Source organism: Oxyura jamaicensis, chromosome Z, assembly GCF_011077185.1.
Source record: "Oxyura jamaicensis isolate SHBP4307 breed ruddy duck chromosome Z, BPBGC_Ojam_1.0, whole genome shotgun sequence".
NCBI lineage: Eukaryota > Metazoa > Chordata > Aves > Anseriformes > Anatidae > Oxyura > Oxyura jamaicensis.
This window is the reverse complement of record NC_048926.1, coordinates 1,573,357-1,600,931: the sequence shown is the minus strand read 5'-3', so window position 1 is coordinate 1,600,931 and position 27,575 is coordinate 1,573,357. Positions and strand designations below refer to the sequence as shown.

Here is a 27,575-nt window from a genome sequence, read left to right as displayed (position 1 = left end):
ATGCCTCTGAAAAATCTTCAATAAGCATTCTATTTAGAAACAATTCTCATTTTATGTTCTACATTTTTTTTTTTTTTTATACACTTAACAATTCTGGATGAAACTTGATGCTTTCCCCATTTATTTGCCCATGCAGCTTATCTAGCACCTGATGTTTATAATTCTTGGTTCATGAAAATTTGATTGCTTTAAAAGCAGTGGCTTCTGATAGCTTAATGATTTCTTCTTACGGCAGAATAAACTGCCACAGGTAGGAAATACTTTTTAGAAACAGCAAACGATTTTCAGGCAGGAGTCATTAGGAGGATGAAAGGCTGGCACCGCGAGCGCAGGTGGCCCCTGCCAGCCCTTTGCACTGCAGCTCTGCACGAGGTGGTGCTGGGGAGGTGAAGTCCTGGGGTCACAGCACTCCTCTGAGAGCTCAGCACCAGCCTGAGAGGTGAGTAGGCTCGTGCTCCCCCAGGGTGAACAGCCAGGTCTTTTCCGAAAGGTTTGTCTGCTTTAATTTAGGAGGAAGTGATGTTTTCTACCGTTCACCATGATTTAATGGTAATTGGGATGCAGGTTCTTGTTGATCAGGTGTGTCTGGATGCTGATGAAACTGAGAAATAAGTAATAAACGTGTCTGTGGGATGGCTCCGTGCCTGTCCTTTTGTGCCATTGCCACTGGGGCAAATCTTCAGAGCAAACCAACCTCTTTGTGCCTCCAGCTGTTCCTGGCTTCTCCTCTCTTCTCTCCATCCTGCAGATGCGGTTCTTATTGTTCTAGTTGAATTTATTGGCACTTAAATCAGAGGTGAATTGTCTTGAATTTTCCTTGCCAGTTTTATCAGTGGTCACCATCCTTTAACAATGCTTTTATTATTATTATTATTTTAAATTAATGGGCCAGAATTACTGAGGTCATTGTTAGAGAGACTCAGTTGTTCTCTAGGTTACTTTGGAGGTGCGGGTATGTATGCACGTACAGTATTCGGACGATATTGAAGTTGCTGTCTGTCGAGAACTGAAACTCACTGCAAGAGTTTGGTGGATTTTCACATCCTCGTTATGTGTCTGTGGGCCACATGCCAGCGCATTTAATTAAGAAAAACTTCCGTTAGAATGGGTTTTGACTCATAGATGACAGTAGCACTTGGACCACTATTGCTGCTATTGGGTTTTTACTCCAGAACCATTAATTTTAGCTGTGCAATGCAGCTCCCATTAACACGGAGCCCTTCCGATGGCTACGACTTAAAAACCACTTGTTTGGTACTCAAAGCGTTTCTTTCCTGGGCTGCCCATCATCCTTGAGGGAGTCCCAGTCCTGACCTTGGTAAAGCTTTAGCTGATCTTGCAGGTTCAGTGGTAAGGAGGCAAAATCCCAGCTGATTCTCTGAGAGTCGCAGGAGTTGCGTATGTTTGGGTTTCTCTGGGATTTGCCCACACCTTCTGAGGGGAAGCGTTGTTCGGCATGAGCTGAACATTTGGGGAATTTACTTTTTCCTTTGAGCTCCGTTACCGTCGTCTTATCCAACCCTGGATAATTCATTGAGCATTTCCGTGATTCTTTCTCCCCCGTGTGTAATGTGGTTAATAATAGCTATCTCAGAGGAGCTCAGTGAAATTTTAATTTATTAGTTTTTTTTCCCAAAGTACTTTGCGACTCTTAAATGGAAAAATGCCATAAAAATGCAAGGTATTATTATAATAAATTAACGTGCACGCTCCTTTCAAATTAATAGCCAGATTGTGAGCCATTTACTCACAGCGGAAAGTGTCCTAATGCTGTGGGAGCAGCTCCACTGACTGAGATGAGCTGCGATGGCAGGACACACAAGCAAAACTTTATTTTACGGGAATTATATTGCTGAACTGGGCCTGGGGGTGCGAAGACTTTAAAAACAGAGCTTTTTAATTATTTTACTAACAGTCTTGCTTGGTTCGGGCATCTGGAATTACTTTCGTATCCAGTGATGTCCTAAGTGAGAGCTTCAGTTTTCTGGGTGCAGTTTTCCAGTCCTATAACTAGGATAAAGCTGCTAGATTTATTCGTCATCATGCACTCGGTAAGGTTGGGGCTGGAGAGAGTTAATCCTCCCGTACTCATAGAGGTTTGATCTATGCTGTATTTAAGGCTGTCAGGGTATTGAAATAGAAAATACCAGGGGTCTGCCTGCCTTCTTGGACTGCAGGCATTAACAAGAAGAATATTGTGCTCTGATTTTACAGCGCTTTCATGACACGTATTTTGAAATCGCTTTATTCAGAAAAAGAAATAAAAATCAATATATACAAACTGAAGCACCAAATGCCCGATAAAATGGAGTTTAATAGAGCTAAGCTATGGATTCCCCAGTAATTGCAGAGAGCATGCTGAAACACGCACCCAGATGGGGAAGAATTAAACTAATTTGGACTCTGAAGCCCTGGCTCGATTCATCGATGAGTCCTGCAGCAGGAGCGATGTGGCTGGGAGCTCAGAAACCCTGAGGGCACAGCAGCGCCGACAAGCAGCGCGGCATCCCGGCTGACGGATGGAGGATCCGGGGCTGAGCAGTAGCTACGGCACGCCTGGACATCCGAGAGCAGCCAGCTGAGGTTCAGGCCTCCAATTTTAACGTCAGGGGTACGAAAATCTGCTAACGACAGCAACCTGTAAGAACGTCCTGAAAGCAGGTAGGGGAAATGCGGAGGGGTGAATTAACCTGCAGCCGTGCAGCCTCCTTTTGCTCACACGGCCAAATAAATGTGGGATTTCCGCGAGCAGGATCATACCCGCCAAGAGGAGATGCCCACAAATCCCAGCCGTTCAGTAGTTAAATGTCATGCTGGGTTTTTCAGTCCAGCAGGTTGCAGGTTTCCTCTCCTTGCAGCTCACAACCCGCTAGCGAAGCCGGGCAGGTTCTCGGCGGTCTCCCAGCCACGGTAAATACTGTTTCTGTTTGATGAAGACAATGACTGCCAAAAGGTCATTTAATATCAAAGCCTAACCTTTTGCTTAGCTAAAGGGAAAAATGGTTTCCCCTGTTGTGTCTTGAAAATCCCGAAGAGAACTGATCTGTGGGATTCACAGGGCTCCCTAGTGCTGCTTTTACCCGTGTGGAGGTGGTGAATAGCATTGGTTTGGGGGAGCAAGGAAGTATTCAGCTAGACACCTCTAAAAAGCATCAATGTGGTTATAGAAGGCCCTCAAGAATTAAGGGTGGCTAAAAATAATGAAGTATGTAAAAACCCATGCGTGTAAAAGGTGGGGTCTTTAACTTAATCCGAACCTTCCGCTTCCTAGGGGCAAGCGTGCTTGCCAGTGGATGTCAACCAGGAGAAAAATCACCCACGAATTCCTGGCTGCCATTGTATTTTGCAACTTCCACAATGACTGGAAAGGTTTTCAGTTTTAACTCTTGATGTGCTTCTCTATCCAGCTGAAGCTTGGTTTAGATTTCCCATTTTTCAGTATAATGAATTTTACTTATTAAACGGGACGAAAGATATTCCAATACCAGACTGTTTCCCATGAGGGTTAAAAATGTAGGGATCTTTGCTCCTGTTTTCCTGTTTCTAGAAGATTTCTATCCTGCGACTCATGCACTTTGTTCTACTTTGATTTCCCATGACTGTAGGACCATCCCTGCGGAAACCTTTATCGTCTTTCCTTTATGAGGTTGAAACTGAAGGTGGAGATTTACTTTTTGGCTTTCGTGTTCGAGAAGTTGGCACAGTGTATGCAAATTAAGTCATTTTGTGAGCTTGTTTCATGAAAGCAAATCTTTCAGAGTGGGTAGGGTGGAGGGGAGCCATCTGCTTAAGGATACGCCAGATGAGAGAAACCATCGGTGAATTTGTTAAGCGGAGAGCTGGAAGAGGCAAGGGATTGCCTCAATGTTGGCTACGGGGTATTTAAGCTCCTTAGCATCCTGTATCGATAACACGGACTCAGCATTTCTGCTGAAGAACAAACACATTTGAATGTTTGCACGTTCAAAACGTGCGAGCTTCTCGGATGAGATCGTCAAAGGCAAATCACGCGTTAAAGGCCGCGTATTTGCTCCGTCTCGAGGGATGCCAACCTGCTCGCAATCCAACGCGCCCCAGGCTGCGTGCCCGGCAGTCATTCTGCACACCCCAAGCGGAGAAATTGCTTTCACTTGTGGTCGTTTCAGTCCGTCATTGTTGAAATTTCCTTTAAGCAGCACAACTGCAGAATATTCAGTGTTCCGGGGATGGGGATCAGATGGTAGATGTCTCTTGATGTTTGCCGAAAACACATTTTCCTGGACAAATGTTTGATTAGGTTAGTGTTTTTTTTCTCTACCTTACTTCCTAAATCTGTGAAAATGCAACTAAAATCAAATATATACAGTATTTTACGTTCCCTGGGTAAAAAGAAAGTAGAAGACGAGCTCTGCCCCATGTACTTTTTCTCTTTTGGAATAACAAAAGTGAAATATCCCCAAGATTTGACCTGCTGGATGGAAAGTAGTCCCAGTAGGACAGGCAGTCTTACCCACCAGCTCATGATCCACGACTGGGGCGGGCAATTCTGCATGAGAAAATCATGAAAATAGAGATTCCCAAGTAAAATGACTTACGCATTTAATATATAGAGATACTCCCATACACTCAATAAAATGGATGGAAAGAGAAGTAATTAAACATCTGATTATATCACAGCTTGAGTAATGAGACAGAATTAGGGCCTTACAGAAGAGTTTTGTGGGTTATTATGTTCTCCGCTCCGCTTTGGATCCTGCTTTGTCATCAATTTCAATTCTGTGTCTAATGAGAAATAATGCCGACCGCATTCGGGAGGTTTTTAGGTTTCGTGGTTATTGGGAAAATTACATGAAAACATACAGGCTAATACAGACAAATGTGAGAGAAGTCCGGAGGCAATGAACCAAGCTACGGAATACATGCGACTATAATAGGAAAATCCTTGAGGCCATCATTTTAGCTTTCTGATAGAGTCAAACGGCGAAGATGTTATTGAGATCCATCAGCAGAAAGGAATATCAATCACTGAGGTCACGGGAGAGCGGAGCTGATGGTTGTACGAGCTCCGTGCTGCCCGGGGCTGGCAGCGGCGGTGGAGGAGACGTGGCGGTGCTGCTCTGTCTGGGGAGGAGTGGCGGAGTTTGGTCCCTAATTCCGATACGGTAACTCATCCAGAAAATCTTCAAAAATAATCATGCGTTATAACAAATACTTCAGGCGGAGAACTGGTGAGATTGCTGCCATCGTATCGCGGATCTTCACGGCTGCCGATCAACAGGGAAATATTTCCCAGGCTTTATTAACTGAAAACTTGACTGAAGTCCAACCCGCAATTTATATCATTTCATATCTGCTCGTTTTTTAACCCAACCTGTCCTTTTTTACCCTGCTGGGAGTTGGGCATCGGAGTTTTTTCCAGCGAAAATAGCAAATTCCCTCCGAGAGCTGTAAAGCTTTGTATGGTCATGAGCATCGGCTGCTTCTTCTCCTTCATCTCAGCTTTTAAATTTCACTGCAAAAGCTCCTCGAGATTTTTTTTTCTTAAAGGTTTTTGGCCTTCGACGTGCTTTCTGTTCATCCATACCTTTTTTTTTGTTGAAATGCTTTAGTTTCTTGAAAAAAGCAAAAGGGAGGAAAATTAAACTTGAAAGAGAATAAAGAAGGAAAGCAAGCTGAAAAGCAAGCTTTAGCCAGGAGTTGCACTCGATGATCCTTACGGGTCCCTGCTATTTCCATTAGCTTTTTCAGCTTTTCTTTTTCTCTCGTGTACGTTCTTAAAACTAATTTTACTGAGCCCTTCCAGGGGGAAAGCTCTGACCTCTTTGTGGCAGGGCAAGTCTTTTCATTTGCGTGCCAGCCAGTTTTTCCCTCTAACAGCTAAATATGTGAAGTGGCGATGGGAGGAGTGACAGCTGTCAGAGCGATGGGTATCGTATCTCAGCAGCCGAGTACTAAAGAAGATGAGAATTGAGTCTTGTGCATAAATTAAAGGCTGAGCAATTGCCTGCAGGATGAAAGGAGCGGCCCGGTGCCTCCCTGTTGTCCTGGCTTGAAGGTGTTTTTCTCCTTTGAAACTAACAAAGTTTCTTCAGAAAGGATGCTCAATGGGGGAAATTGCTTGCTCAGCACAGAGCCGGTTTTTCAGTCTGTTAGATCCTCTGCAAACCCTCAAGGAAAGGAGCCCTGCTTTGTGTGCCAAGGTGAGTTTGACCCGCAGCCCGTGAATTCTTGGTCTGTTTGAGCAGAGAAAATGCAATATATATTATTAAAGAGGGGTCAAGAGCATTGCTCGAAGTAGTAAAGACTAATCCCGGTAATACAGTCGGAGCCTGCAGGTTTGGGATCACAGCGGTGAGACTTCAGGGTTATAGATGATAGCTTTTATTTCTTCTGTAAACTGCTGAGAACACACGAGCTGCAGAAACGATCTTGCGCTGCTTGTAAATATTGCATCTGGAGGTAGGAGATAACTAGAGTTTCATTCCTCCCGTCGGCGTTCGTTCAGGGTCTTCAAGTTAACGCCCTCCTTGTGAAAAAGGTGTTGCAGGTGCTCTCCTCCTGCTCGTGCTCAGGATAACTCCGGCTGCGGGATGTCCTGGTTGGCTCGAGTTCACACCACTCCTGTAACCTCACCCATCCACAGAACTCGGTGCAGCTGCAGGCTGGCTTGGCACGTGGAGGCAAGACACGCCGAGGTTTGCAGAGTTTGTGCTACGAGACGATAAAGGCTCGAAATAGTAAAATGTGCCAACATTTTGGAGGCGCTGGTTGTACAAAGACACAAAAGCTGTATGACACGGGGCGTTATCGCGTATATTGACATCTCCGTGCTGGAGGTAGCAGGAAAACCCCGATAACTCCGGCAGCTGGCCGGACAATACGGGGAAGTGGTGATAACGAAACGAGCGGCCGTATTTTGGAGGAGTCACTTCGGGTTTCACGTCAAATCTGGGACCAGGGGGGAGAAGGTGGATGATGCATTCAGAGCACAGCAGGGCATCGAAGGAGCTTCGGCAAGAGTTAACCAGCAGATCAGGAAATTCTCCAAGCACCTAAAATAGACGCTTTCAAACGTCTCATTTCAAAATCAGCCTGTCTAAATGTATTGGATTCCAGAACTTTGAAAGAACTGTTTGAAATGTCTAAATTAAAAGCGTTACCTTCTTAGTAAACGTTGAAATAGTTGAAAGTCGAGGAAGGCTGGAGGGGAGCTGCTGGCGTGCTGAGGCATGGAAAGGGCAAGGGGGCTGCGTTGGGGACGGTCGCCCTGGCAGCCGCATCAGATAACATGTTTTTCAAATATTTTAACATGTTTTTCTAGCATTTTCATCCACGACCTGAAAAAAAATAAAAGTACAGACCAAATCCACAGCTCACACTAACAAATGTATTAATTTGCGAGAGCAGGATTGATCTAGAGTAATCAGGAGAGCTTGGCCCAAGCAACAGCTGGGCACGTGGCTGTGTAACCGGTACAGACTGGAGGCTTCGCTGGAAAATACAGACTGGGGAAGTGTGGAGAGTCGAGGCTGACCAGCCGAGCATCGCACCCAGCACGTGCAGCATCAGAAATGGTTGTGTGATTGTGGATTTCTGTAAAAACAAGACCCTTGAATAAACCCAGCACGTTCGTACCCGGCACCGGGGAAAACGCCGCTGACGAACTGCATCCGCGGTTCAAGGAGGAGATTTAAGTGATACAGGCATCCAAGGTGAACCGTGACATCAGTTAACGGATAGGAAAAGATGCTGAAGATGAAAGAGCCCCTTTCATTTCTTTGATCATGGTCTGTAGGTAGCTGTGCCAAGAGCAGGAATACAATAATAAAGAGCCTTACAGTCTACCTGACAACGAAATGAAGAACATCCAGTGTCGAAAAAGGACAAGGTTAGACCAGAAGCAAGAAAATATTTAAGGAAACAAGAGTAAGTAATAGAACAAGGTACTGAAGCCCGTGGAAAAAAGGAAAAAAGGAATGAGATTCCTGAAATATACGCAGTGATTCAAAAATGAATTAATTTACAGTAGTTTGTTATAAAGTACTCTGCTTTATATGCAAGGTCAGGCTAGATCAGCTGCCAGCTGCCCTTCTGGAGGCGACTGGCAAGCAAAAAGCTGTGCTCGTGGGTCCTGGGGCAGGTGACGTGCCAACAGCTCCTTGATTTCAGTTTGGGTGAGCGCTGCGTGGATACCTCCGTGCCTTGTATCCTCGGTGCCCTTGGATTACCTAAAAATCGTTTGCCGCTTTTGCGCGTTAATCGAATTAGAGCGCGCTGGTTCTTTTCTGTTTGATCTAATCCAACCCCCCTCTGCCAGAGCGTGAGTGTAGCGGAGCGCCTGGAGCTGCTTTGGGTCCTTTCATCTGTGCTCAACTTCTGGTGCTGAGAGCAGAGGTCGTCCTGTGCCAGGGCAGTGCCTGGAGAGGGAGGTTTGAACCAAAAGCATCCTTGGTCTTTTGAACTGAAAGCATCCATCAAGGGAGACGAGCACTGAAAAGTTTCAATCAGAGCTCTGGCATCACACCCTGCAGGCTGCTGCTATCCTGTGCTTTACCTGGGGGCTTGGAAGCCAGCAATTCCTCATCCATCTTTCCATTTTTTAATGGAAGTGGGGACTTTTAATTACTTCTTAGCAATGATGTCTACGTTCTGCGTCCCGTGCAGCTTAGCCTTTCACTCGTGGCCCAAATCTTTTGAGCTTCTGACCTCAGTCCGTGTTAAGGATTTGGTTTGACCGAGCCTGAAAGCTGATATTTAGTATGAATAAATGAAACAAGAATCCTCCCGTTAACTTGTTGGGTAAATGAAAGTGTAGTAAGCATCATAACAGGCTGCAGTAATGGGCCCAATATTGCTCTAATACATCCTCCATCTATCTATTCTCATGGTTTTGGGATGTGACAATGAGGCTGGACAGGCACAGGTCTATGTTCTGCCCGTGTGCGGACTTGACTGAGTTGAATCCAGTGACCTCTCCTTATTGTATAACTTCAATTCTTGCGAGTTTTGTTGGGAAAACATGCTGATGAATCAAAACACTTCGTCAGCCAGAAGTTTATGAAGGCACTACCTAAAGGCGAGAGCATCTCCCAGGGTGCTGTAGTTTTATTTCTTCCTCGCATGCTCACTGTTTTCGTGGCCCTTTGCTGGGCTCCTTCCAGTATGCCCAGGTCTCTCTTGTACTTTGGGGCCCAGAAAGTCCCACAGTAAACCTGGGAAATCCGTACGCGGGGAGGCGGCTGTCGGTGCTGGCTACGGAGGGGAGGGAGTCTTAGATATACACAAATCTCCCAGGGACATCTATTAATTACACTGGCTTTTAATTATCTGTCACTGATACTTTACATGACCTTGAGCAAGTCATTTACTCCGCGCGCGTGTGTATCTATCTGTAAAATGCTTGTGAATTATTTAATGCCTACAAATTGCTTTGAGATCCCAAAATGAAATGCATTATCGTTGCAATTACCGAGCCTGGAAGCGTGGTGCGTGCTGGTGTCAGCCCGAATCTCAGCAAAGAGCTCTGGAAAAGAGCGTTTGCTGGTCCTCAACAGGCCGCAGGGAACGGGAGAGCCATCGTCCTGCAGCCAAGGCCAGCACTTGCCTTGCTGTCTAACCACAAGAACATCTTATAACCGGGTTACACGAGTTGAAATCCTGCCTCTCGTGCAGATACAGAAGAGCAAAGTTGGTGGTGAGGTCTTGAGATGTTTGATTTTTTTATGATGAGACAGGTTGGTGCTCAGTTACCTTGAGTTAATAGTTGAAGTAGTTCTCTTGAATTAATTCAGAGCCATTTTATCCTTGTGTTTCTATAAAGGGAAAGACGAAATACATTTTTCAGAGTCTTGTTTTCCCGTTAACCTAATGCCCGTTTGGGCTACCCTTAGGCACACAGACAAAATACCCAGAAATAAACAAACCGTGGAGATAATTCAGCTCTTCCTGCATTTTTTCAGATTTTTTCCTGTTGTTTACTAAAACTTGAGCTAATTGTCAGTATCGCGTTAGCCCTTAGCCTCCTCCGTGCTGCATGTGCTCCTGTTTTACAGGAGTCAACAGAAATAACGTTAATGCATCCGAAGAGAAAGTTTGACCCAATACACAATTATGAAATGCTCGTTTGTTCCCGGGGCGGATGGTAGGTGGTCAATAGCTGTTGTCTGGACCATGAGTCATAAAGGCAGCAATAAAATAAAATCTTTAGGTATTTAGAAAGTGGCAGAGATCTGCGACCTTAGCTTTCTCATGGCGGGCTGTCCGTTATCGGCACGTCATGTAAAAGCCACGTTTATTCGCATCCTGCTTGGGAACAAGTGGGAGCAATGCTAAGCTTTGCTTTTCACTGTATTTTCCGGTGTATTTATACTACAGCAAGTGTGCTTTCTGGTGTATTTATATATTTAAGTATGTATGAAACTGAAATCGTGTTTTTCTCTAAGCGTCTCATCAGCGGGCTCGTTAATGAAGGAACATTTAGTAAGGTAGGCAAGAAAAATCAAAATCTCTTCATTAAATTATTACTTTTTATAGAGTACGGCAGATTAGCGGCTTTTTACTTGGCTAAAGCTGCTGGTTCTCTGCTCACGAGGAAAAATTGCAGACGTTTTCTGCCCTCCAGTATCCAGCAGACTCGGTACCAAGGGAGATGCACGTCATCGTGTAGCAGAAGGCAGAGGAGAGAGCGGTTTGACTACAAAGCCCCGATGGAGCTGCACGAGTTGCCTGCGCACCGTCTCCACCTCTTCCACGCACGCGTGACCACGGTGATGTATCGCTTGGATTTTTGGTGGCTCGGTTCTTTTTCTCCCGGGAGCTGCGAACTGCCGCTGTTGTCAGGTTTTTTGTAGTAGTGATAGAAGCTGACCTTCACGTGGAGAGCTAAAGAAGCATGAAGATAATCTAAATCATTAAAGAAGACAAGCAATACCTTTATTTAGGTGAAGAATGAAGTTTTACATAGAATAACAGCGTCGTTTTTCTTTTATTTCTTCAAGGCTGGTCTGAGGGGAGATGTATTGATATCATATTGCCCTCTTGAACGTCAGGTGTAGAGTCTGGAGTCAGACAAGGGTACCGAGCTGTGGCAAGAAGGAAGAAGATGGGAATTTTAATCTAGGTTTTGAAGACACATTATTAGGAATCTGTTTATTTATTGCCTCGTACTCTTTCCAAAGAGTTCTTGTATATTGTAAGGGCGTTCGTAGGACCGTTTTCGTAACCTGTTGGATTATCACAAATAATAGAGCAGTGGAGGCACGTGTAGATCTCTGTACGAATTTATCCAAAGATCAAATTCTCCTGATGTTTGTAGAGCTGGAGGAACTGTGTTGGCTTGCAGTTAGATCTTAGGACAGGCACAACCTGGCCCATTCACTTAACGTAACTTTATTTGAAACCCATGGCTTGTGCAAGCCAGCAGTGAAAAATACGAGGGCCCTTTTCAAAGGATTGGGATACAGGAGATGACAAAGGGACACGCAATTGAAAGTCTTCCCGTTCTGCCTGCTGACAGGGTTGGGCACTTGCTGACAGCAGTTATCTTTCTTGGGTCAGTAGGAACACATTCCTTATTCAAACATGCACGACGCTTCGCATTAGAGAACGCTGACATTTCTGAGTTAAAATTGCTTCCTCTTGTCGCAAGATCAGCTGCCATCTCGCAAAAGGTATCTCGAGAAATGGGGAGGTCATCCCAACGCCCAGGCAAGGGCTTGATTAGTCCCCACGTCTCTTCTACAGGCTCATTACGACCAATCTTTGACATTCTTCGTAATAAATGCAGCCTGTTGTGCTCCTGGGAGGGGAGATCCCATTTGTTTGAAGCAAGGCTCGAGACCTCAGAACCCACAACAGCTTTCTACAGCATCGCAGGAGCCCCAGGAGCTGTTGGGGGTCCCCTGCTATTCTATTAAAACCCCCCAAATCTTGTGGACCTCTTTTATATATCTGTATTAACCTTTTGGGTTGTTTTTACTTCCATTTTTTGGTACAGCACACAGCATAAAATACCCTCGGTCTGAGACCGCGGCATTTATATATGGCCAGGCTGATTTGAAAGAATGAAATGAGCTCTTAGAAAAGTGTTCTCCTTCTGATAATGTCTAAAAACAGAGCCTTCTGAGTTTTCATTTTTAAATTATTTTTGTCTGAGGATAGGTTTTAAGGCTTCCACTCGCAACGGGGCAAAGGACGACGTAAGGATACCGTAGCGCAAGGCGGCTGAAATCTCGCTGAGCTCTCACTTTCCACCAATTCACAGAAACCTTCTAAAAAATATCTATGACTTCTGCGAAACCTCGTAAGTTTTCTGGTGGGGGAAAAAAATGCCCACGGTTTCTTCACGTTGCCTTTATATTGCCACCATATAATTAGAAGGAACGCGAGCAACAAGCATTTTCAGTTCCTTTACAGCCCAGCTCACCGACCTCCTCCTCGTACCCGACGCCTTGGAAATAGCCAGCGCGGTGAAAAAGCAGCGAGCAGATACGGCAGCGCTTGAGGGTTATTGAGCTATAAAATATTTATAGGACGTGTCTTCATAGTGCTTGGCATTTTGTATGTGTGCATACGTATATATGCCAGGCGTCCGAATGCGTTACGGCTGTCTGTCTGCGGCCTTGCGCGTGGTGTCTACCGGCAAGCTGTGATGGCGGCCTTTGCAAACAATACACCTACCCCACTGCACAAAAGGTTTGTGAGCGCACAATAATTATTAATTGTAATTAATTCTGCGTGGAACTCGGCGCGCAGATGCGTATATTGAACGTAAACCCTCGAGGAAGCCAGCATCAGAGCTGGGCAAGGGGAGTGGGTGCACGGCTTGTAGGGGGCACACGGGTGCAGATGTGAACCACGCCGGTGCTCTGAACCCCCCGAAACATTCCTGGCACCCCCTTCTTGCAGGTGTGGCAGTCCCTTCGACGTATACACTCTTAACTCCACTGCTCATGTGCCCTGCTCGCTCTTGTGGGACTGCCAAATCCGTCTCTGGGAATGTATTTTCTGCCTGCGAAGCTGCTCCCCTCTCCTTGCTTTAAGTGATGGGGCTGTCAGAGGGATAACCCTGGTGTCTGAACAGCTTCCTCACCAGCCTGAGTCCTGCAGGAAATCCATCGAGCACGTGTGATTCCAGCAGTCTAGAAAAATGCCAGCAATCTTTTTTAAAATAGAGGGAAATGGGGAGGGGAGCAGCGGAGACCCTGTGCTGGTGGAGGGAAGGAAAACTTTCGGGTCAGGGTCCGTGAACGTGTGCATGAGAAAGAATAACTGGCAGGAATCTGTGAATTACAAGCCTCTAAATTAATTACAGGCTTCTGGTGACACGGCAATAAACCATTCTAATGAAGATTGAGTAGTTTATGGTTTTGTCAGAGCTCTGAGAAATTGCGGGGTTTATCAACTGCACAGATAGCGGGGGGGGGGGGGGGGGGGTTGGTGTGAGCTTATTGAATAAAATATACTGGCGCAAAGAAGCTAAAAATGAACGTGTGAATTTGATTGCTGCTTAATTTTTAATTCAGCTCTTTGTTACACAAGCAGCTTGTTTGCTTTTCCTTGAACCGTGCTATTCAGTGCTGATTATACTCAACTCTGCCACTGGGTCTCTTTGTACGTCTCTGGAGTATAAAAAAATTTAAAAATCTCAATCATCATCCTCGTTACTGGTGTTCCCCTATCAGCGATGCTTTTTTTTTGAAAAACCTACAGAATTTCCTGCATGCTCCTGTGGCGGCGTGGTCTGGAACCTGTTGTGCCCCCCCCCAAAAAGCAGGCAGAGCCTCCCTGATCTGAACAGACCTCTGTGGGAGCCTCTTCAGTAGGAAATTAGGCAGCTAAGTTAATCAGGACAGCTCATCAAGTTTAATTTGCGCACAATGGGTTTGATCCGAACCGGATTGGAAGCTCCTAGGCATCCAAAATTGTTACCTGAGTGGAAAATAAGGCTGATCTGAAAGAGAACCAGGCATGGGGGCGATGCTGGGGGGCCGTGTGCTTATAACTTAGCTCTAAAGAAGAAGCAATTGCTTAAAATGAAGAAATAGCTGACACGATAGTCTTGCAGTCTTATTTCAATCTTGTTTTTATGCATTATTTTTAAATAAAATAACCAAATTTTCTCCAAAATACCCCTACCTCATTGTGCACGCGAGTTTGGCGAGCCCTCGAAGGATTCGTCGGGAGCATACGATTAAAGAGATGGCATCTCAAGGACTCTGCATAGCACATCTGCATAGTATCCCTACAAGATAACCCTTTGGTCACGTGCACGATGCTTCTCCTGTTGCAGCTGGTTGGGTTGACTCGTGCTCTGCTTGCCCCATGAGACTTCAAGGTCTGGTGGACAACTGGAAGACGTAAGTCTCAACGGAGGCTGCTCTGAGTCATACCTAACTGGTCCAGAAAAACTGGGGGCAGTTCTTGTGGCCTTGGATTTCTTCTCTCGATTTGAGGCTGGTGGAGCACTACAAGATTAAGGAAGCGCGTGGATCATGCCAAAATAGGAACCAGAGAGAAAACCCTACTGGAAACTCATCCTTTTGTTTGCACGGAAGGGTTTGAAGCCTAGAAAGCACGAAGCCACGTACTCAATAGGAAGCTGGAATTCAGATCCTAAAATGCTCTCAGAGCGAATGTGCTCCCCTGAGTGCCCTGGGAGGCTGCAGAGTTTGATGGTTTAATTGAGGAGTGTGCTGAAATCCTTGCAAACCTGGCGTCCGAATTAGGGATGCAAGGGCAGCCTCGACTGTAACATTTCTTTAGCTTCTGAGCAATTGATTTTATAATCTCCACCTTCTTTTAATTTAGAGGGGGTTTTAATATTACGGCTTTATAAATATTATAATCAGGCAGCAGGAGTGATGGCTCAAGAAGGACAATTGGATTTCCTGTCTGAAATGATAAGTCGCAGATGGTACTTGGAAATTTAATCCTTTCTGGCTTCCTGGGGACCAAGGATATTCAAAACAGAGACCATCGTTCCCCTGGGAAAGCTGGTGGGAACGCACGTGGGCCGCTGGTTTTTTTTTTGGTGGGTGCTTTACAGTTGGATGCGAGGGGAATGGGCTCATCAGGAATGTGACGTTATTAGCAGTTTTCCTCCAATGGCTAATTTCTGTCGTGCTAGCACTACAGTAACGATGAAATTAAATTAGCGTATCATATAGCGTACTGAAAAGCTGTGAATACATTACAGTAATGCAAGGCAACAGATAATTGCTAGCTTAAGTATTCCTTCTCAGCAAAGATAACTCTATTTTTCTTCTTCCAATCGCTGCGGACAGATTTCCTAGTTATTGATTCTCTCTTCATCTTCTATAAACTCGGTCAGAAGTCCTGGTTTAGATGAAAATGTCTCTAAACGCCCCTAATTCTGTGTCACTCCTCTATGGACTTGTCTTATACCTCTATGGACCTCTCCATACGTTGACTCGTAGGTCCTGGTTAAGTGGGCAGTTGGCATCCAGTCCTTTGAACCGAATGAGATTTTATTACCCTCCTTCTCACTTCTTACAGATTTTTTTAATTATTATTTATTTAGTTTCTTGCTGTCGAGTTACTTTTATGAAATTTTGTATTGTACGCCTTGGAAAACAACTTGCGTGTTTCGTAAATTGAAGTTCAAATTCTTTCTTTTGGCCAAAAAGCAAACAAAAAAAGCTAGAAATGAATATTAAAAGCAGCCATTAAGTGCTCTCTCTAGAATAAACGTTTTCCCTAGTAGCTGCTTGTTAAAGGTTGAAGAGAATAATTTGAATTACAGATGTGTTTTCTACCTCTTTCTGATATTTTTCAGGCTTATGGAAATGATTTACTTGCTAAACCTTTACTTATATTTACTCATTGCCACTTTCATTTCCCCCCCCCCCCTCTTTTTGTAGTTCCACCGTGGTTTTTAGTTCGCCCTGCGAATCTTTACGCCTACGAGAGCATGGACATCGAGTTTGAATGCGCCGTGTCCGGCAAGCCCGTCCCTACGGTGGAGTGGATCAAGAATGGAGAAGTGGTCATTCCTAGCGACTACTTTCAGATAGTGGTAATTATCTCTTTTTTTTAATCACTAATGGCTGATATTTTTTATGAAGTTGTGAAACGTATTCTGATGTTTGACCCAATCATTGCCGTCGCAAACTTGGAAGCTTTCCCGAAGAAAACAACCTTTCTTGTGCCTCCTAGTGCAGATAAGGAGCATTGCAGTGAGAAGTTCATTGAGGTCATCTCCCAGATTTAGGGAGATTTAAATGCTTCTTTTTGCAGAGATGTAACAGTTCGTGATCCCAGTCTAAATTATTGTTAATAATATCGGTTGCCACGTGCTAATGGCTTCCTTACTAACTATTAGCCTCGGAACAAAACCGCTAGATGTCTTCTCCAAGGAAGTCAGACTCATAGGATTGTTAGGAATGACAAACGAAGGCAGTGGTCAAGGTTCATTGATGAAGGCAAATCTTCGTTTCTCCTTTGAAGTACAGATCTGTAAAGTTTCAAGGTACCAGAGCAAGCATTAGAGAACATGTTGCTGGTGCTCCACAGAGCTACACGAGCCAAAGATGCTTTTCGTGGTAATTTTCACCTGTTGAGTCTCCCTGCAATAGTTTCAGACGTGTTTCGGGAAATGTTTCGTCTAACTGACGGTTTTTGGGGGGTGAGAGGAATTATTTCTTACGCTGATTTTATATAAATCAAAAGGGGTTAATAATGAGAATGGTTGTTTGGTTATAATTTTTAAAAGACCTACCCAAAGTAACATCCCCATGCAGGACTCCAGCCTCTTTTAGTTTAAATACAAGTGTGATATAAGCTTAGTTTATGCTGAGTTTTCCAAAAGCGTTGATCTCCTGATAGCAGTGCCACTTGTAAGGGAGCTAAAATACTGGGAAAAGAGCCCTAAAAACCTCAGTGACCATGAAGATGTCCATGGGCCGTGAGATGTGACTCGTTCATGGCTTGGTTCAGTGCTTTCTACTTTTTCACCTTGTAACAAATAACATCTTTTAATTACCCATCCAAAAAAAGGTTTTAATGTGCTTTTCATACAGGATAGATATACTCTGCCATACACAACAGTAAGTTCAATCTTTATTATTATTATTTTACATCGTTGCTCATTAGAAAGCAACCCCAAGCCTTAAGCTTCCGAGGAAAGGACAGCTCTGTTGCTGTCATGGTTATGTGGTGGAGGTGGTAGAAAACTGGCTCACTTTTAAATTCTTAACAGAAGGCACATTTCAGCCAGAGCACACCCCTCACTTCTTTTTTAACCCAACAAAATTGGTTTCTGCTTGTGCTAACAGAAGTTAAAAGCTACATCTCTCTCAGATGGAGTTAGCACAGAGTGACCTTTTCTTGAGGATCTCCAGGCCTCGAGCCATCCGAGGGTTTGACCTTCAGGACTGCATTTGTTCAAAGACACAGAAGTTGAAAGTTCTTCTAAATCACCCCTGCAGCTAAGGGCCAGGACAAAATTCGGAGCACTAACCAAGTGGTCGGCTGTAATTTGGAGAACAAGCCTTGAGAAAGGTGTTGGGTGGGCACTGCAACAAAGTGAATTCAACCTCAGGCAACCGTAGGCACCTTCCCTCAAACAAAATGCAAAGATACCAAGCGTCGAGAGATTTCTGATGAAGATGCTCGTTGTTACAGACCTTGTCCTTAGATGACTACGTGAGCTGGGGCTGAGACTGCGTACACAGGGCCTTTGTTTCACAGAATAGCTGTTCCGTGAAGGTTTTGTAATCCTCGTTCACGTTGGATGGTGTTTTTCTAATTAATTCTCTTCCTTTCTTTCCATTTTCCATATTTCTCCAGGGTGGCAGCAACTTGCGGATTCTGGGCTTGGTAAAGTCAGATGAAGGATTTTATCAGTGTGTAGCTGAAAATGAAGCTGGAAACGCACAGGCCAGTGCACAGCTAATCATCCCAGAGCCTGGTAAGATGCAAAGGACACAGAATTGCAGATGTAATTAATGCTATTAACATAAAAATCCCAAGCGAGCAGCTACTATTCTTGATTCCCTCTTACTTATCCAGCTGGCTGGCTGTAGTTAAAAGTGTGTCCAAGCTCTCGGATACTTTGAGACGTTTTGTTCACTGAGGCAATTACAGATGCTGGCCTTGTCCTAGAGCTGACTCTGGAGGCCAACTAAACCTGCACGAAGAGCCAACGGCGATGCCTCACAGTCTGTAGGGGAGCTTCGTCCTCCTGAAATAGGAGAAGATGGTCGTAAATGGGCGAGGTGATGGAATAAAACAGTCCATAAGCATTAAGGGATGGCATGTTTAGTTGTGTTAAGAGCAGCCAACCACTGAGAGGTTTGATAAGGCTAGAAGGACAAATACCGCTCTGTTGCTCTGGAATTAACGGTAGTTTGGTCGTATGGACTGCATTACACAGCTGCATAGGTGCTTTGGTTTACTGCTTTCTGTTGTTTGAAGCCAGCAGAAAGATGTCTTCATCTTAATCCAGATGCCACGTAAAAACGTGGTGAAAAGCCTTTCAGAGTTTCTGGGTTGTAAATGATTAATGACCTGCGCCGGGCTGCACTTGCTGCTTCTCGTAGATGATGGCAGGAAGCTGAGGGCAAGGGAACGTGCAAGAAGCATCGTTCGTTGCCCGATCTGGACTGGGAAGAGCAGAATCTTTGCAGTCGTGGAGGGATGTAGCTTGGTGGGAGAGCCCTGCCCTTGTGGGATCCTGCCAGGTGCGTGTTTCCCTCGTCTCTGTGCAGTCACCGGAGGTGCTGATGAGGTTATCTTCCCTTGGGGACAAAGGTGAAAATGAGAAAGCACTTAGAAACTAGATTTCACGGGCGGAAAAAATGCCTGTGTGATATTGAGGAAGGACAGCAGGGCTCAGCGAGGCATCATCCTGTTCAAAAACCAACCAGTTCCCCTTCAGAGCTCGCCGTGGGGAGATGCAGGGTTGTTTTGCCTTTGCTTTCTATTTTCTTTGGTTTCTTTCAAGCTGAATCTGGCATTCAGCTCATGCACTCGAATGATATTTGCATGCACGAACATCTGAAGGAAACGGGCCATCTCCTGCTGCAGGGGGGGGTTTAATCTGGCTCTAGGATCAGCCAAAGCAAAACTGGGTAACTCGTCGCTGCTCCCACCTCGCCATGAAGCGCTGTCGGTAAATTTTATTCTCTGTGTTTGTGTTTATTACGCTGGGCGTTGGATTAAAATAGAAGAAAATGAAGAGCAAATCTTAAGGAGCTCCAGGACGCCGCTGCAAACTGTCTCCGTTTTCCCTTTTTAAGTGATGGATTGCTTTTTCCTGGCCGTTTAATCAGATCTTCAAACAATGCCACTCCAATTCCTCGGAGGTGAAAGGAGGGGGGCGGGGGCTTTTTTGGCTCCTTTGGGGAGCCATTTACGTGGAAAGGGCATAAATGAAGGCGTAGAGTTGTCAGAGTTTGCATTTTCTGAAAGCCGGGGTCAAATAAAGCCTAACAGTGATTTATGCCCCAAATTTACATCGGGGTAAAATAGTCACTTCTTTTTTTTTGGTGATTCATATGATTTCAGATCGTTATTGCTTTTATTAATTGCAAATAATTTGGGCCATGCTGAGAGGTAAATATATTACCTATGTTATGTTGGGGGATATTGGAAGTTTAACGCAGGTAGAAGGATGCAATCAGTCCATACCATCATTGTTATGCAGACGTGTGGGCTGACATCCACCGTTGTGACCGCCGTTAGCTGTAGGACCTGAAGGAGCAGCGCGTGAGTCGCCCTTAAAGCGAGAATAAACGAGCTCCGACTGAGACCCTTGGAAATGCTGCGCTGCTAAATGGGAATTAGCCGAGGCTGAAAGGAGAAGTGAAAGCCAAACGGGCTGCGAGCTCCCGCGGATGACAGCCTCCGCTTCCAGATGTGGCTGTAGGATGCTCCAAACTCTTTCGGTAGGTGTTGTGCTTAGACTACAAAAAGCCAGCGAGCTCCCTGAGAAGTGTAAAATTTCTGTCCTTAGCTGAGCTCGTGAGATCGTTACGAACTAGGGTGAAAGAAGGGCTGGCGGATGGGTTGCCATACACACATCAGGCAGCAAATCAAAGTGCGTTTGTCGATTCCAGCAAAGGCGCCTGGGATTATTTCTTCTCCCATTCCCTTTCTTACCCATTAACGACCTTAATGCTAGACTCCAAGCCAGAAACTGCTCACCAGTTTATAATAAATGTATAAACTGCAGCTTTAAATACTTATTTAGTTAAAAATCAAAGCAGTAAAGAGATATCGAAGGATTTCTCTTCTGTCATAGCCTTCAACCAACGTGTCCGGGGTTTCTCAGGCCACTTGGCTACTTGCCGGCCTCTATTTCTGCCTCGTCACTCTGCCAAAGACCAATTACTCCTCCGGACCTACAGGCACCCGTGATCCTATTAGGAAGGTAAAGGAACAAACCCTACAATATGCGCTCCTGGTACAGGTACTGGCAAGGCGACGCTCAGCAAGAAAAAGCAGCTGAAAGGGATCTCCGTTGGCTGCCTTATTGTTATGACTGTATAAAACCTGTTATTTGCACACCTAGAAAATGAGCAGAGAACAGCGTGGTGGGGAATGATGGACGCGCATAACTTCGGCTGAAGAGCAGATCCCCGAGGAAAATCCTCCTGTAAAGAACTTCCAGGCGGTTATTTGCTTTGCGCCAGCAGCTCCTCTCTGATCCCTCCTTCAGCTATTCACAGGGCGTACGGAGGGATGGTTTTATTCTAGCAGGTGAAAGATCGGATAAAGACAGCCCTGAAATCATCAACGTGTGTATACAGCGGGATAATTATTAGCTATGTTTCTGCAATAAATTCCTCGCTGGACAAATCCGCAGCTTAGGGAGACAGCCTCGCTCAGAGACTGGTAAAAGTGCCATAAATCAGCCTTCGCTCTTGGCATTGTAATGCTCGACGATGTCCAAAGCTGGACGTTGGAGGATGATGGGGAGGGTACGGAGAGCTGAAGCTCTTGGGAAGATCCTCGAGGGGTAAGCCCCATCGAGCTCTGAACACCCCTCCTTGTGCTCAGCTGGGCTCGGCTCGGTTTCTCATTTCCATCACATCCTTTTCCTTTTTCATTCCTCTGCTTACGACTCGTGCGGCTGCTTCTTGTCGCGCGTTTTCGGCTTAGCAGCTTGCAGATGTAACACTTTTGCACGTGCAAGATCTTCACGAGGACTTGGCATTTTTGTATAATAAGACCGGGAAACTTGTAAATTGCTTTTCCTTGACAAAGAAACAGGGATGAATCAATTTTCAAAAATCCTTTTCCCTGAATTCCTCTTAGAAAACCATGCTGCGAGGCATCGTTTCCCGTTATTACAAGTCTGATTTCCTCCTTCAGAAATCAAAATCTATCTCCGTGCTAAGACACGGAGCTAATTTTGTCACTCAAATTCAGATTTTCAGTCTTCGCGGGTTTGTTGGACGAGCCAAACAACGGACGGTAGTCTTGCTTGTGCTTAGTCTTAAAACTCATTGAAATAAAAAAAAGCACGGTTTTGAATACCGGGAAAAATGAGTGGGAAAAAAAAAAAGTAAGGGAAGTTTTTGGAAGAGGTTAGGCAGGTGTATCTTCGTGCTGTAGCGTGGGAAGCCGGTACGTGCTGCCTCTCCAGTCTGCTCTCAATGCCCTGAATTAGAACCAGCAAATTTCCCAGAGCTCCTTCGTGCCGGGGAGGCAGCTGCGGAGCGGAAGGAAGAAGTGAGGGGCTATTTCAAGACTCCACTTTCAGATTGCAAAATGGAATGTGCGTACCTATCAATATTGTTTCTGTTCCCAACCCGGAGAACGGCAGCTCGGCCGGCACGTGAAATTTATTTTCTTAATTATTAGGCTGCCGGGGGTGGCCAAAGAGGTGCTACAGGGGAAACCTCTGGCAGCAAAACAACAGCGAAAGCACCTAAGGACCTGCACGAGGCTCGGGGTTGGGAGGGAGAACGACCTCCCGAACCAACGTGGTGTGTTTTCGTGCTGAAACAAGAGCTTTAACCTCCTTGTTTTAGTAGGCGCAACGGGTAAGCCGCTCGCGTTTATGGCGCGGCGTAATAATCGCGATAATGGTGAGAATAAATTTGGTTGACATGCTCGTATGGTGGTCTCCGCCGTCACGTTATGACTCCTTACCGGGGATTTATAACAGACACGTGCAAAAACAGGAAATCAGAATATGTTTCTGGTTTAAAATAAAAAAAAAAGAAGCATATAAAGGTCATCCTGGAAACAGTAGAGGTGCCCAGCAGACTGACCAAAGCTCTACAAGGGATTCTCTTGGAAGACGTTTAGAATTTCTCCTTCTGCAGGTCTTCATGAACAAGGTAGGCAGACGTTTTTCCAGGAAAACTAGGGGTATTTTTAATCCTGCCACAGGATGTTGGAAAGGATCAGTTGAGCTCCTGAGTTCGTTTCTGGTTCTGCTTTCTTTGGATTTAATGGAACTTTTTTGGAAACTTTCAACTGTAACAGATTCAAGAATTGCACAGTGGAAATCGGGCAGGGAGCATTGTAGCCAGCTCTCTTTTTTTTTTATTTTTAATACCTGGAATGATTTTAGAATTTAAATGTGTAAGGGAACTGTTTGGGTCACTTGGGATCAGATTCGGGGATCGGACATCTCTGGTTTGGACCAGAAGGGTTCTGGATGTAGGGACCAGTGTTGTGAGACATGCTCGGGTGTGAGCACCGCCCGTTCCCAGAGGTCTGTTCTTAATGGACACAGCCAATGCAGGTGGGGGATGCTTGGTCTTGTCCTAAAAACACTTAAAATACATCTGAGTTCCAAGGTGGCAGTCAGATACAGGCGAACATTTGTGTTTCCTGAATCATTTACAAGCGTTTTCGTGTTTTCTTTAAAAATTAAAAAGAGCACAGGAGAAAAGAGTGATCCAAGCACAAAGATCCTGTAAAGACGCGGCAGATATTTTCAGAAAACACTGTGAAACTTCTTGCGTATAGCAGAGGCAGACCTATTGTCACAAACACAGCTGCGTATTAAAATTAATTTAAGATAATTAAAAAAAAAAGAAGACAGGAATAATAATTTCCTATAGAGCTGTTGACGGTTTCCAACCCAGCCTTCCCATGACGTTGTGTTCCTAGAACAGGATATATGTTGATAAATAATAGTCCCGGCAAACTGGGAGGCAATTAACATTTAAGTGGTGTTAATGAAAATATCACTTACCATATATTAACTTTACTTGGTAATGTCAGAAGAATCACCAGATAGAATAAATAACTGCACAGTCAGTTCCCCAACTTGAAGATGTGTCGGAATGTGGTAGCAGAACTGAAGAGCTGTGTTTTAAGCGTGGATTTGATGTCATTTCTGGTCTTGTATGAGTTTCCAGACAAGGGAATGTAATTAGTATGATAGCTTCGTGTCGGAACTCTTACCGTAAGTGTTCTTTTTTTTTTTTTAAAAAAAATGTTTTTATTATTTTAACCTGTAGAAGGAGACCTTTTGCTTTTCACAAGTATCATGTGAACAACCGGGCTTACGTAGCCAAAAGCTTCATTTTTTTTAAATAGCAATCTGAGGGCAGATAAAACAGGTTTTCGTCAAGAGCTCGTTCAAGAGCCACTCCTTCGGGTTTGCATAACCTCAGCACTTCATGTTTTCGCCAAGAGCAACGCAGCCTATTACACATTCAGATAAAGCCGTTGAAAAAAAAAGAAACAACGCAAAAAAATCCATAAAAGGCTCCGAGTCAAATTCTGGAGAAGCTCCTGGGTGAGGTGAGGTCAGCGAAGTCGCAAAGAGCTGGCTGCGGGAGCGTGCTGCCGCCCGGGGCTGGCAGCGGTGCGTCTCCTCGTGGCCCCGGCTGGGCCTTCCCAAGGCTGTTGGGGTGGCCGCGTGTCCTCGTTTATGAACTTTCAGGCTCCTGACAGCTCGTGGGACCCCGTTCGTGTGGATACGCTGGGATTACAGTTTGGCTGGAAGTAGAGGTGGCAGCGCTGGTGTCGGAAGTCCCGGCCGTTCGTGGAGGTCCGTGGCCATGTGCGCGCTCAGAGGGTTATTTGCCATGGGGCTCGATTGGTTATCTAGGCATAGAATTTCTTCCTTTAAACCGCCTCGAAGGAAGGAATTGGGAAATTATTAGAGGAAAGGCAAACGAGTGCTGACACTTAGTCTGACCCCAGTGTGCCCAGGTTTGACTGCAAACCTCCCCATAAGTCACTTGGATGCCGCCTGCTCAAATGGCTTCAATTTTCCTGGTTATCTAAGGTGTCCTAAAGATCTGAAAGCGTAGTGTTTTTGTGTTCTGCGGCTGGACGCTGGGTGGGAATTTAAGATATTTATGGGCTGGTCACCTTTGTATGGCTCATGTCCTTGTGGGCTTCTTCATTTGACCACGTATAGTTGGGTGACCAACTTCAGACCTTCGGGCCATTTCCCAGGATTAATTTTTTAGGGAAAGCAGCCCCCAAACTTGCAGTCTGACATGCGGCCCTGTTTACGAACTGCAAGATATTGCACGAGTTTTTGCTTTTATTCATACTCAGGACCAACGGCACCTGAATTTTCCCAAGTACACGTTTAGGGTAGGGTTTATTTGGACCCGTTCAGCCTCAGGATTGGTACTGAGGGGTTGGACGGGCTGTGCAGTGCCGCGGCATCCTACGCCATGGTCCAGGATTAACCTCAGATGTCCTTTGTGTCCCCTTAACTTGAGAATTTATGGGGTATTTCCCGGAAATTCCTGGAAGCTGGTTTCTGATGCAGTTGCCGAAGCCAGCAGCTGTATTTAGGAGAAAATGAGCACCCAGACGAGCACGCCGTCTCGAGTGATGCCTCTGCTATGCCGCGCGTCACCTGTATCTGCTGCAAATGTATTGTAAAAAGAGTACAGAGCACGTGCAGGAGACACCAACGCTGCCAATATCGCTCCGGAGACGGATGTATTGATCCCCTTAGCACCTACACCTGCGATCGTAACAGGCTGTAGGCCTTGTCCTCCCCTACACGTGTGCAAAGAGTGATTTTTTTCCAGCGAAAGACGGGTGGGAGAGAATTAAAAGAGGAAGGAGAAACTCGGGCCCTTCGCCGCCTGGAAGGAAATGCATTTAATTCGCCCTGCCTACCCTTGTAGTGTTAAATATAGGCTGAAGAGTTGAATTTGGATCTATGTAATGAGCTCACCCATCGATTTTGGGTCTGAGTTTCGGAGCGGGGAGTCTGCTAAGATCAGAACGGTGCCCAGCAGCAGCTCGGGGGCAAGGGGAGGATGCTTTTGCTCTTTGGGTTCTGGTGCTGATTCAGACCTATCAGGACTTTGCATGGTTACTTACACCTGGCAGATCAGAGAGTAGTAAGGAAAAATAAATAAATAAGAGCTTTATGCTTCTCGTAGCCCTCCCTTTCTCCGCTCGGTCCCTTCTTGTTCGCCCACCCTCCCCGCCGCTGTTTGGGAATGCTTCCACGCACCTTGCCGGAACGTTAATTATTTATTAGCTCAGGCGATTCGCTAATAATTCGCAGAGCGATATTTCTTGGGAGTCGAGGATCCCCGCGAAGGCGCGTCTTTCATCTGCCCCTTCCTCTGTCTGGCTCGGTGGCCTCGGTGAGATGTAATTGTAATTGGTGTCTGGGCTGGGATGACGGTGTCAGCCTATCATTTCGGGGTTTAGAGCTGCACGTTGGATAGCCAGATTTGTAATTATAATGGGCTTCGCTCCTATTTATATTCAGCAGCGTTCTCGCCTCGCTGTTGCTTTCCCTGGAAGGGGAAGATTGAGCCGGGGAGGGGTGACTTGAAAGCAGAGAGGCGTTATTTGTTCTGAAAACACCCCGATTCTCGGAGGAATGGAGGGCCGAGGTGAACAGCCATCAAAAGGTACCCGTCCTGAACCACGGAGGCTGAAATCGGTGCTGTCAAAATGAAACGCGCCGGCTCCTCCCCTAGGAAGAAGCAGAATTTTCCCCGGGGGGGTGGCTGAAACGGTGCTATCGGCGCTGCAGGATTGCTGTGCCCTGCTCAGGCTGCTGCACGGAGGGTTTCCGATGCAAGGGCCTCTCAACCACGGTGATTTAAAGGCCCTGTTTGCCTCGAACGTACCCCCTTTCAGCTGCGGTTCCATCAGCGCAGTGACAGATCTGCACAAGTCAGCGACCTCCCACCAGCGGAGAGGAGATGAGAATTGATTTCCTCATCCTCCGTCGCTGTCCTCGACAGGGCAGAAGTTAATTCTGAAGAGGTCCGAGGAAATGATGGGGTGGAGTGAGCCCTGCTGGCTGCGTGCACGGCAGCGCGCAGCGGGCAGCCTGGCTCTGGCCAGGACCCTCCTCTGCAGGCAAACACTTGATTTTCACGTTCAGGACGTTATCCCCTTCAGCCCGTTTAATATTTTTCTTTCAGCTTCATCTCATTATCTTTATTCACTCGGCAGGATTTCTGTTTCTTTGTCCTGGGTCTACCTTCTGCAGGTTCTTGAATGGAATTACCATCTCAGCCTCCGAATCGCAGCTGCAGCCAGCGCACGGCACTGCGGCCTAATGGGATTTGGACCAATAATCCCACGGGAGCGGCCAAATCCCTCGTGGATTTGGGGGTGAAAGGTGTTCCCCCTCTGCTTCATTTCCTATTCACGGGGCTCCTATCCGCAGAGAGAAACATCGGGTAGAGCAAAGATTAGGTCTGAGAAATTCACACCTTCCTCCATGGAGTTTCCTAAAGCCCTGCCAAAGAGGCAGGGGATGCCTCTAAAAGCATTCCCAGCAAATGAATCAAGTTTGAACATGGAAAAGACAAAGATTATTTTTAGGAAGGCAGTCACTTCCCTCTCTTGGGCGCCCCAAAAACCCCAGCACGCACCGGGAACCCCCGCTGTGTCCGCCGGAGCAAAGCAGGGCCCTTGTTCGCAGCCAGACCCGAGCATCTCCCACCTGAGGAGGGGCCGAATACAATAACTGTTGTGCTGTCAGCTATCCCGGGCTCTAAATTATGTCCTGCATATACAGATTTTGGCTTCCCCACGTTGACCTTAGGTGGCCGTGTTCCTGATTTACGGCGGCTGCCTGGGAATGAATCCATCTGGCGGGGCCGGAGCCATGGGTAAGAGCCGTGCCTTGGTCCGATTTGAAGGAATTGAGTCTCTCAACATACTCACAGTTATCTCGGTCAAAATTAGGAGCTATTCTGCTGAAATTAATGGCAGGCAACTGGGTCAGCATTGGTATTTCTCAACGTTTTTGAAAAAAACCCTTTCGCTCGGCTGGCTCCTTGTAGGAGAAGAGTCTAACAAGGATTATGAAGACTTCTTCGCAGCTCGTAGTAACTGATTGTTTTTTAAACCGGGATTAAAGACAGCTTAGGTAGTCTTTGCTTACCTTCCTGTTTGTTCTCGCTTTCGGGTTCTTGTTTTTTTTTTCCCCCCTGTTGTTTGTAATTTAGTGTACTGCGGTGGATTTCTGAGCTGCTCGAAGATATTAGCAGTTCCATTCCAGAAACAGTTGGCAGGATTTTCCCTGCCAAAACCTCAGGATCTTTCCTTCAGGTAACAGCAGCTGTTCCCAGTTGTTGTCATTAAAAACATCCCCACCAACAGTTGCAGTTGAATAAAGCAACATTTCGCTAATCTCATGGCGTGGAAGAAAGGACGGG

General features: G+C 45.8%; 1 protein-coding gene across 1 annotated transcript in view; it reads left to right on the top strand.

The window, feature by feature from the left end:
• Positions 1 to 27,575, top strand: part of DCC (DCC netrin 1 receptor) — a 309,874-nt gene that overhangs the window by 130,365 nt on the left and 151,934 nt on the right. Inside the window, exons 6-7 of the mRNA XM_035310456.1 lie at positions 15,861 to 16,015; positions 17,788 to 17,908. Coding sequence (XP_035166347.1) covers positions 15,861 to 16,015; positions 17,788 to 17,908 — 276 coding nt within the window. The remainder of the gene's footprint in view (positions 1 to 15,860; positions 16,016 to 17,787; positions 17,909 to 27,575) is intronic.